General features: G+C 39.0%; 2 protein-coding genes across 2 annotated transcripts; one reads left to right on the top strand and one right to left on the bottom strand.

Moving 5' to 3' along the window:
• Positions 1 to 2,279: 2,279 nt before the first annotated feature.
• LOC149847493 (Nuclear transport factor 2 (NTF2) family protein) lies at positions 2,280 to 6,022 on the top strand. The gene is made up of 5 exons (XM_089998444.1): positions 2,280 to 2,800; positions 4,683 to 4,797; positions 4,879 to 4,960; positions 5,604 to 5,655; positions 5,818 to 6,022. Exons 1-5 carry the CDS (start codon positions 2,348 to 2,350, stop codon positions 5,878 to 5,880), a joined length of 765 nt encoding a protein of 254 aa, XP_089854570.1. The 5' UTR covers positions 2,280 to 2,347; the 3' UTR covers positions 5,881 to 6,022.
• A 122-nt stretch (positions 6,023 to 6,144) lies between these two features.
• On the bottom strand, positions 6,145 to 8,389 carry LOC149847494 (Tetratricopeptide repeat (TPR)-like superfamily protein). The gene has a single exon (XM_089994141.1). The coding sequence runs from the start codon at positions 8,387 to 8,389 to the stop codon at positions 6,185 to 6,187; it is 2,205 nt and encodes a 734-aa protein (XP_089850267.1). The 3' UTR covers positions 6,145 to 6,184.
• Positions 8,390 to 12,122: the final 3,733 nt, after the last annotated feature.

A 12,122-nucleotide genomic window follows, 5' to 3' on the forward strand; every position in this document is an offset into this window, starting at 1 on the left:
TAGCCCATATGCAAGGACGGGCAGCTTAGCTAGTTTATATAAAAGGGTCTTGTAGTATTAATAAATTAAAAATAAGATGATTTAATTATATATATATATATATATACAATAAAAAATTATAAAAGACTACTTCATGTATTATATTGCTTATTCTAAAGTTATAAGGGTATTTATAGTGTTTCTATGTCATTACTAAAGCTAGATTCAACAAACAATTTTTTGTTAGTTATAAAACCTATTTCATCTAGAAATTAATTTTTTTTTCAAAATATCATAATGGTTATGATGTAAAAAAAAGTATATCTAGTAAATATATTATAGCAAAAAATATGTGCATAAATTATGCTTAATTCTTTTATATAATTTTTCATTTATTTAAAGATGATAAGTGATTCGTTGATGTAATTTAGAATATTTGAATTTTGTCATATGAATGGATGTGATCAAAATCATATGTTTCCTTAGTAGTTGTTTAATATCAACTATAAAATAAAATAAAATAAACATGTTACAGTAGAAAGAAAAAAGAAAACGATTTTACGTTACAAAAGACTTTTTAAAGATTAAAAAAAATGTATGTAGAAAAATATGATTCTAAGTTCACCATTTTGGGTGACAATTTGATTTGATGTTCTGGTGACATTTTTTTACACTACAGTAAGTTACTCCAAAACTTTTATTTTAGAGGAAATGCTAGTTTTTTGATATGTGACAGTGTGAGGAAACATGTTTACAAAATATTGCATATACAAAATTATATATGTATAAGGTTGGATAACCATTTTTAACTTGATAAATATTAGAGTAAAATGCTATAATGTTGTGATGCAGTGAACATGAGCATTGCTCCCGAGCCTTGCAAAATCAATACCCTAGCTAAAAACCTAATTACTTGGGAAAGAAAGAATTAATGGAAAAATAACAAAAAAATGCTAAAAACAACTAAAATTCATGAATAAAATCCATCATCAACCTCCCCTTTTCGTATCTCTAGCTTGAATACTTATAGTAAACAAAATAGAACTCTAGAAACCCTAATCTTAATACGAATCTATGATAGATTCAAAAACCAATATCTAATTAAGTATTTACAAGAAAAACCTAAATAATCAAAATGGATCCTATAGACTCAGTAATGTCTCGCTCTCGGTCCTGCATTGTTCTTCTTGGGTTGGAGAAGACGTGCTCTCAAGTCTGGATTCTGCTCGTTCTTTTTCCAATTCTTTTCTACTATTCGGGTCATGTACTTACAATATGCAATGTAAATATGTTCACACTCCTCATACGGACGATGCAGAGTATGACCCACACTAAAAAGTGCAAAAAATCTGGGTATGTTTTTTGCCAAACCAACCATAATTATTCATCATGCCTCTAAAGTGATATGGATCAAGTGGATTTGGAGTTGATGGATCCAATAAAAACAAGCTCCAATCAAAATCTAAAGATGCTACCATGAAATATAATTTGAATATCATACTCTAAAACATCCATCATCCTTTTCTCTTCAACCAAATATAAGGATTGGGACAGGTTTAGGTTATAGGATTTGGATATAGGAGGATTTGGGGTTTGGATAGCAGATATGGCTCATTTTGGACAGGATCCAATTGGGTATGGATATTAGGGAATTCGGTGTGGATATGGAAAGGTTCATGTTGGTTTGGATTAGACAAGTTTTGGTCCACGCCCAAGTTGGGTTTGCCCATGAATGGGCCAACCGATTATAAAATGGGTTTTGGAGGATCCAATAAAATGAATTTGGATTCCTCATGAGATTCTATATCCAAATCTCTTTAGTTGGATCTGGGTCTTTAGAAAGGTCTTGGATATGTTCTTTAGTTGGATCCAAATCTCCCTCTCTTTCCTTGATCTTGCTTTTATGAATTTTATGTCAAGACAAGACGGGTATTTTGGGTAGTCTGGGGTATACTCCAGGGTGATAATAGATCGGATACTGTCTGTGTATGCCTGATCCAAATCCAGACATGAATTTTAACTAATTACGTCCAAAACTAAATCCATATCTAAATGAAATCATTATTCCAATTTTATATGTTGTTAACTTCATCCGGTAAAATTGGTTGGACACAATCATTTTACATGAAAAATTTACAAATCCTCATATTTTATCCACATGAAATATAATTGTAACAGAACATGGATCACTATCCGAATCCAAATCCGTAAAAGACATGTCTCTAAGTCCGAACACGATCCAATTACACATTTGGATCCTATTTTTAAGATCAGACTGATTCCGATCCGATCGCCTCCCACCTCAAACCAAACGCCCCTCTTCTCTTTCCTCCATCACAAGCAGTTTGAGAGAGAGAGAGAGAGAGAGATGAAGGGATCATCTTCACCACCATCATTTTCAAATTCCCATCTTATTCCTTTATCTTTGCTCCTTCCCCTCCACAACTCCAACAAATCCTTCAACACCCAATTCTCTGTATCCTTCAAAATCCCTCAAATTCCCACCAAATTCAGAGAGAACTCCGTTGCTCTTCCTTCTCTCTCTACCACCACCACCAATTCCTTCAACACCCACCTCCGCAATCTCAGATACGCCTCCTCCAAGCCCTTCAACTCGTTGGTGGCGAGGGCCGAAGCGAACCAGGCGGCCACAAGATCGCCGATCCAACCTCCTTCCTCGGCTGCCGATTCCCCTGCGGATCTAGTGAAGCAATTCTACGAGGGGATTAATCGCCACAATTTGGAGTCGGTGGAGGAACTGATCGCCGATGACTGCGTTTACGAAGACCTCATCTTTCCTCGACCATTCGTTGGGCGCAAGGTTGTGTACTGAGACGATAAAACTCCCCTGATTGAGTGATTTTTAGTTTTAGCCTCAAGTGAAAATAGGCCGGGCCCACAAGGGCTCCGGTCATCTGTCATCTGGTAGAGCTCACTTGTGAATGCCACCAACTTGACGGAACGTCACAAGTTCGAAACCTACGGGTGGCATCCTTTACCACAAGGTCGAAGCTAACCGGTGGTAGAGGATGTCAATGGATTGGGTTTGACCAGGACTTGACCCGTACCAAACTCTATAGGGTCAAGGTCTAGTAATAATTGAGAAGGTTTGATTAGAAAGCGGGTTAGACCTGAAAGATCCGATTAATATATGGATCCGTGTATGATTTGTGAAATTTCATGATAGACCAGGGCCGACCTGAGTTCCAACTAAGATCCACAAATTTTTAATGTAACAAAAATAAAAAAATTATTATATTACCAAGTATGGTTCGGGTCTAGTTCGTGTAATCCTTATAGGATCCGGGTATGGTTTCTCTTATGGTGGGTCTGACTGAATCCAGATCCATATCCGGTACCATCATCTCAAATCAGGCCTGGATATGGTTCTACTTGGGTCCAAACCAAACGTGACCCAATGATACCCTTACCCGGTGGGAAGAGGGGGACCTCAAGGGTTTTGTCAGCCAATAAGCGCTTGGTGATGGCTGGTTTTCCCTTGGACTGTCCAAAAAAAGAAGAATTAAAAAACGGGTTTAATTTCTCGAACTTCTGGACTGGATCTGGAATATGTTCTCGGATACAGCAATCTGGATTGGATTTGGATTGTTGCAGAGCTTTTCGGGTACAGATTACTAGATCAGTATTTTCCTGATGGATCTGTATTGTACGGTCAGAACTGAATTAGATCAGATCCATTTATAATTTTTACGCTCGTTTCCATTCATCTGTTAGGAGATGCAATGTCACCATATAAAATTTGGATCCAGATTCAATTTTCCCACATCAGATCTGGGTTTGGATCTGAGTCTATTGCTTAAAATTCAGATTCAGATGGGAATCCAGCCGTGAGCCAGGCCATCTCTCTTACTTTTGAAGGGAGTCAGACTGCCCTGACTCGGCATAGACCCAATATTGGGTCAAGTTTGGTCTGGTCCATTGGAGCTTGATGGGCTCAGGAGAACTCCTGACCCGCCGACAACATGATCCGACTGACTGTTCCGACAAGCACAAGACTTGGGCCATGCGTATATTGGTATCTTGGTCGAGCATATAAGCTGACCCAATTCCAGCCCTTCTCGAGCAGGGTACCGGAAAGCACATTGGGTACTCAGCTTGACGCTGATTAGATTTGGATACAAAAATCTCTATCCAGATCCAGTTGTCAAGCTATTCAACAAAAACCGAGTCACTAGAATATGAGAACTACCTTGTGAACTGGCCATTTCCAACACTTTTTTTGCAAATACAACCATGCGTTTGGCATGGTGAATTTGCTAGGAATAAACTGTTGGAATACAATATTTTCAATAGAAATTATGATCTTTTGATGTTTGAATATTTATAAAGATTATGAGCCGTTGATTTCGAAGCCTTAAAAAAATTTGTTTATGCATCATAATCAGATGATTCAAGAGCTGGACCTTATAAAACCAAGCATGCACATGATAGGGTTAGATTTAAGAGAAAAGAACAAAAAATCCATGAAAATTAGGGTTCACACAGTAGTTCTCATATTCTAGTAACTCACAAAAACCAAACTAGAAATAAGAAATAAACAAGCTTGTCGAATCAGGAAGACACATTAATGCAGTAAAAAAACTAGACAAGTTTGCCGAATCAGGAAGTAAATGCAGTAAAAAACTAGACAAGTTTGTCGAAATCAGGACACATTAATGCAGTTCTTAAATCTGGATTTGCAGGCAATTATTGAGTTCTTTAAAAAGTTCACAGATTCGATCAGTACGGACTTGCACTTTGTGATTGATGACATAAGTGGTGATGACTCCTCAGCTGTGGGGGTCACATGGCACCTTGGTATGCAATCTGTTACCATTATCTGTCTGGAACACCAACATTTGTAGTTTCTCAATTGGCAATTGCATATATGACTAACAGAATGGAAGGGAAGGACATTTCCTTTTAGCAAGGGGTGCAGCTTTTATCGATCAGAAGTGATAAATGGGAAGAGGCAAATCATGTAAGTTCAGTTTACTGCTGCTTGCACTTATCTCTGTTGATGCAAATTCTGAGTTTTGAAAGTGTTCACAGTGCCAGTCTCTGCTCGTCTTGGGGACTGGTTTCTGCTTTAGAGGGTGCATAATAAGTACCCACTTGTACTTGGTATCCACATCACTTGGATCAAACAGATAGATTTGAGCATCTCCACTTAACTAGGAATGCTTTCATCTTTTTACTTTCTTCTAATGAAGTCCACTTATATTGATTCAATCTCAAGTTGTAATAAGGGAGCATGAAGATCACATCCAATGGACTGCTATATCTCTAAGCAATTAAATATAAAAAAACGTGTAAACAAATATGGGCAGAAAGGTCACACACACGCACATATGGATCCAACTGTGTGGGCATTTGCTGTCTAAATCAGCAAATATAGCACTTTGCCTCAATACAATAGGACTTGAATGATCCTATTGGCCATTGCAGTAATGGATTGTGAGCTCCGGCTAGTCTTGACCATATTAACAGACACCTAAGAAGCCAATCTGTGGATCCAACCAGATACAGGAAGTAATTAGTACCGGTTCCATGGGTCAGTTTTCAGTTCAGTTTCCCTGTTCTGGACAGCCGTTCTCTGTCGTCTAACACTCTTTATTGCACAGTTATGGAAGGGATAGTGTCGAACCTGCTGTGAAACCTGGGGAGCTTGCCCTGGTATGTGAATAGATACTTCTTTTTACTGATATATCGTCCTATATGATGTTCAAAATTATTTTTGTATCCTCGGAGTTTATGATGATGAATCTTCATTAATAATATACTGCAGGGCAGTGTCTGCTTACATTATTGGCTGACCTATATGAGTTCACTCAACAGGTTGCCATCAGAGGAGTAACTCAGCTTCTGCGGCAGTTTCCTCAACTTGCAGATCGTTTATAGCAAAAATATGTGGAAGCCAACAATAAGACTGCTTCATTGTCATCCAAGAAGAAGACTGTAAATATATAATTTGTCAGCCATCTATACCGTGATCTACGTAACTCCATTTTAGTATGCCATTTGTGCAGAAAATTTCACGCAATTTGTTGTATCAATGTGTTGAATTTATTGCCTACCACAGCATGGCGTCTGACAGCACGTGAAAATGTAGGTCATAATAGAGTCCCAAAGATGAGAAGGGTCTGTTCCTTTATAAAACAGAGGGAACTTGAATGGATTCCCCACATCAAGGGGTGTTGTTCCACTAAGGTACTTCATCAAATCTGCCAACTTTTTCAAATTTCTGCATCTGAAACAAATCACTGATGTGCCCTTGGACTTCTTCATCCGTTAAATCACAATCCTCTATACCAAAATCCCAATTTGCAACATAACCAGCATCTTTCATCTGAATGGTTAGTCCCTCCAACATCAAATAAATCGCTTGTGTTTGCAGGTTTGTTCTATCTCCCACAAGGAAAGGATGGAACCTATTATCCAACTCTATCCAGGTACATCCAGGAGGTTTCTTCAGACCTCTGTCCCTCATCAAGACTCTGACCTCTGCCAATTTATCCCAATACCCAGCAGCCGCATACATATTTGCAATAAGTACATAATAACCAGGATTCTCAGGCCTCATATCCAACAGCTTTTCTGCAGCCCATCCTCCAATCTCTGTGTTTCCATGTATCCGACATGCACCTATTAGAGTTGCCCACATGGCTGAACTCGGTCTAAAAGGCATTTTGGTTATGATTTCCTCTGCTTCCTTCAGCAAACCTGCCCTACCAATAAGATCTACCATACATGAATAATGTTCCATTTTAGGCTTTATTTTATAATCTTTAATCATTTTATCAAACAGTGCTTGCCCCTGTTTCACCAATCCAGAATGACTGCAAGCAGATAGTACAGCAACCATAGTTATATGATCTGGCATGATCTTGTATTTCTGCATCTCCTCAAATAGCTTCAAAGCTTCTTGACCTTTCCCTTGCATCCCATAACCAGCAATCAAGACTGTATAAGAAACTTCATCCTTCTCCAAGATCAAACCAAAAACTCTGTGAGCATCAGATACCCTTCCTGATTTGCAGTACATATCCACAAGGGAATTCCATAGTAATAAATAGTCTTCATAGCTGTTCTTGATCAGGTAACAGTGTAGCTCCTTACCATGTTGGAGATTCGCAACACGAGCACAAAGTGGGAGAATGCTTGCCAGTGTCACATGATTCGGTTTTATGTTTGAAAACACCATTTCTCTGAACAAAAATGATGCATCTTCTGAGCAGTCACTATGTGCATAACCAGCAATAATAGCATTCCATGATATCAAGCTTTTTTCTGGGATATCCTGAAATATAACGTGAGCGCTCTTGAAATCCTTGCATCGTGAATACATGGTGATCAATGCGTTCCTAAATGTCTCTGTCACATCACAAAAGGATCGAATTGCACAACCATGGATCTCTTTACCAAACCTAAGATTCCCTAAATGAGAACATGCAGTCAGACCAACAACCAATGAAACAGAATCAAAGTTAACACCACTGGCTCTCATCTGTGAAACCATTTTTAAAGCCTCTTCAAACTTCCCGATCTGCACATTCCCCCCAGCAATCGTGTTCCAAGTCACTGCGTTCGCCAAAGAATTATTCAGCCGCATCTTTTCAAACAAATCAAATGCCTTTTCCCACAAACCGTCCTGTGCATACCCCCCAATCATTGCATTCCAAGAGACAACATCTCTCTCAGACATTTCATCAAACAGTTGACGTGCAATATATAGTTCCCCACATCTTGCATACATTGCAACCAAAGAATTGTGAACAAATATGTTCCACTCAAGCCCACTTCTACCTATGCTCCCATGAATCTCCCTGCCCAAATTCAAGTCACATACTTCCCCGCACGCCTTAAGAAGAGAAGGGTAAGTAAAATTATCAGCACTAACTCCAATTTTCACCATGTCCCTGTAAACACCAACAGCTTCCTTACAGAACCCATTTTTAACATAAGAAGAAATCAATACATTCCAGGCCAAAACATCTCTAGATTGTGAACTTTCAACCACCAAATGGGCATCTCCAAAACTCCCACAATTTGAGTACATGGTGACAAGCCTTGTGACCAATGAAGGGTCCTGGTGGAAACCACAAGATATTGAGTGGGCATGGAGCTGCTTGCCTTGTGGGAGGGACTTGAGAGATGCACAAGAATGAATGATTGAAGAGATGGAGTGGAGATTGTAGGTAAGCCCATGGTGGAGAAGGAAGGACAAGGCCTTGAAGGCCTTAGCTAGCTGGCCTTGGTTGGTGAAGCTTTTTATGCTGGTTTGGAGAGAAGCAACTAGAGTTGCCTCCCATGGTGAGTGGTGAAGGGATGGAGGTGTGAAGAGTGCCCTTGCTGTTGTTGACAAGGGTGGTGGGGTTTTTGGTGTTTGAGTATTTGAAGATTGATGCATGAGGTCATGTTTGCATATCTCATGGACCTCCTCTCTTTTTTTTTCCTCTGATGCTTGCATACAGAGATATGCTACACAGGCTTAAGGGCATTTTATTGAGGCCCTTATAGTGTCATAGTTCGAATCGTGTCACAGAATATGTATCCTGACACGGATACAACATGCAGCGTCTATCGCTATTGGTATTTTAAATTTGTTGTACAAAGGCGAAGTCTGCGCAGAGAGTGATGTGATAGTTGGGGATAGAGGTGTCAACGGATCGGGTTTGGTTAGGACCTAGGTATAACCAGACTTGGACCCACTTTTTGGGTATGGTATCAGGTCCAAACCTGGGTCTAATCAGGTCTACTATAAGAAAAATCATACCCAGACCCAATAAAAATGATATAAATCAGACCCCGACCATGCCCTATAAAACCAGATTTTCTATTATTTTTACATTGAAATTTTGCAAGTATTAATCTGAACTCAGGTTGGGTCTGGGTTTGGGTCTGGTATAAAATTTCACAAATTATACATGGGTCCATGTATTAATCGGACCTTCGAGTCTGAACCCATGTCTTAACCGGGTCTTCTTATTTATCACCACAGTCGGTCCCTATAGGGTTTGGTTCAGGTTGAGTTCAGGTAAACCAGACCCATTGGCACCCCTACTTATAGTGTCATAGGTTCGAATCGTGATATAGAATATGTATCCCGACACGGACATCACATGCAGCGCCTACCGCTGTTGGTACTTTAAATTTGTTGTACAAAGGTGCAGTCTGCGGAGAGAGTGATACTCGGTGAGTTTACTTGAACATCAACTCTCTGTCACAAAGATACGATATGGTTACCATTGACACGCAATTCAAGTTGGATATGCAAGCTTGGGTTTTTATTTTGAGAATAGGATATTGATACATGAAATTTTTAAATTTTTGATAAATATTTTTTTTATGTTTTACAACAACAACAACAACTACGCCTTCATCCTAAAACAATTGGGGTCGGCGATATGAACCAACAAAGAAAATCATTATGGGTCTTCCACATGAATCCTTCTCCTCCATTCATTTCTATCCAATGCCATGTCCTCGGTGAGGTTTAAAGCATTCATATCCTTTCTTATCACCTTCATCCATGTCTTCCTAGGCCTACCCCGACCTCTTTTAACTAATATATTTTCCCATTTCTCCATCCTTCTAACTGGAGCATCATTAGGCCTTCGTCGAATATGTCCAAACCACCGTAAATGATTCTCTCTCATCTTATTTTCAATGGGTGCAACGCCTACCTTCTTACGTATCTCCTCGTTCTGAATCTTATCTTTTATTGTATTTTCACACATCCATCTCAGCATACGCATCTCAGCTACACTCATTTTTTGAATATGATGTCTCTTGGCAGCCCAACATTCCGTACTATATAGTAAAGCGGGCCTAATAGTCGTCCTATAAAACTTTCCCTTCAACCGCAATGGCATTCTACGATCGCACAACACTCCAGTTGCACTCTTCCATTTCATCCACCCAACCTTTATCCTATGTTTTACATCTCCATCAATTTCTCCATACTTTTGAATGATAGATCCCAAATATTTGAAAGAATCATCCACCGGTATTTCGTGCTCACCAAGCTTCACTACACTCCCATCACTACTTCGTTGCTTACTAAATCGACATTCCATGTATTCTGTCTTACTCTTACTCAACTTAAAACTTCTTGCTTCCAATGTCTGTCTCCATAATTCTAACTTAGCATTAACCCCAGCTCTAGACTCATCAATCAAAACAATATCATCAGCAAACAACATACACCACGACACATTTTCTTGAATTGATCTCGTAAGCTCATCCATCACTATAGCAAATAGGAAAGGGCTTAAAGCAGATCCTTGATGTAACCCAACCGTTATAGGAAAATTGGTTGTCACCCCTCCACAAGTGCGGACATTGGTTACTACTCCTTCATACATATCTTCAATTATACTAATGTACTTGAGAGAAACACCTTTTTTCATCATTGTCCACCAGAGAACGTCCCTAGGTACTCTATCGTAAGCCTTCTCCAAATCAATAAAAACCATATGCAAATTTTTTATGTTTTAATGTATAAAAATGTAATTTTATAAAAGATATTATTACATAATATTGAAATAATGTTCATAGGCACTGACACTCCTCTCTGCATAACGTCTGCGCATTTATGGTCAACCAAGGCCCATGATTTCTGAACGTTTGAACCCATTAAAGGGCCTTCATAGGCTTTATGGGTAGCTTTGGGTTGGAGCCTATATAAACCCCAACCCTTTCCCATTCTATTCTCTCATCTCTTCTTTACGAGCTCTACTATGCTCTCTCTCCTTCTCTTACGAGCTCTACTTTCTTTCTTTCTTTGGGTTTTTTGAGATTTCAATTCAGATCCCTATCTAGAATCCAGTTTTAGTTACTATTTGGATCTAGATCTTCTTGTTGTTCAGTTTTTATTAAAAATCCAAATTTGTTTATTGTTTGAATCCAGATCTAGATTCAATTTAGATTCAAATTCAGTTCATATCCAAATCTAGTTCAGATCCAAATTCAGTTGTTATTCGGATTTAGATTCAGATAATGTTTAGATCCAGATCTAACTGTTGTTTAGATCCAAGTTTAGTTGCTATCAAGATCCAAATTAAGCTCCTATCCAGACCCGATTACTATTTTGATCCATTATTTTGTAATTTGAACCTATATCTATATCTAAACTCAAGACACATATCTAATTTAAACATAGATCTTTCTATCCTGGTTGTTCAAGGTAATTCGTGTCAAGGTTATTGGTTGCAAGTAGGCGAAAGCTCAATTGTATCTTAAGAGCATAATTGCACGAGTACTTATTGCACCAAAGACTTGATCGTAAGTGAGACAACTATTGCTTGAAAGACAATGCATTTATATGTGCCCCTAAGTTCACCGGTTCAATCATAGTTGCTTGACCCACTAATTAAAGTAAGTTAAGCAGAAATTCCAACAAGACCAAGGGCTAGCGTAGTTGGAACGAACTTCGGTTGTCATACGAACAATCAAGGTCTGGTTTCCGCATGCATTATTCCCTTGCTTAAGCTGAAGCAAGGTGTTTTTTGTTGGATCATTTTTCGGATCACACAGTTTCATAATCAACATCATGACATAAAACAGGAAATACAGCAATATTGAAATCATGATTGACAGACGATCGAAACAATAACAGGGATCATACATGACATTTTCCGCATTAAACCAAAATTCAGACAATAGCATATGCACAAACAGATGCACAGAACACAATAAAAACAAGAAAAGCATGTTAATACTGTGTAAAAGGCTAAGGCGTACGAAAGTACTCCCCTTAGAGAAGATTTGCCCCCACATACAGTGCAAACAAGGTCCGACGTCCTTCCCCCATGATACAATAGCCTCGACGATCAGAATCGGTGCACTCCGACGAATTTTCCTTCGAAGACAACCTCTACGAACCGAAGTTGCAGAAAAAACCCTTTCGGGATAACTAAGGAGAGAGAGAGAGAGCGACAGGGAAAGAGAAAACCGCAGAGCTCTTCTTCAGAAATCAGTGCGTCTAGGATCTGTGTAACCCCAGCCCTAACCACGCTTTTATAACCCCTGAACGGTTATGAAACGTGGAAGGAGCCCGTTACGGAATCCGAAGAGACGTGACCCGTTAACGGAAATCGAAGAGTCGAGATCCGTTAACAAAATCCGAAGAGCCATAACGG

Source organism: Nuphar pumila, chromosome 2 (genome assembly GCF_984573655.1).
Source record: "Nuphar pumila chromosome 2, dmNupPumi1.hap1.1, whole genome shotgun sequence".
Classification (NCBI taxonomy): domain Eukaryota; kingdom Viridiplantae; phylum Streptophyta; class Magnoliopsida; order Nymphaeales; family Nymphaeaceae; genus Nuphar; species Nuphar pumila.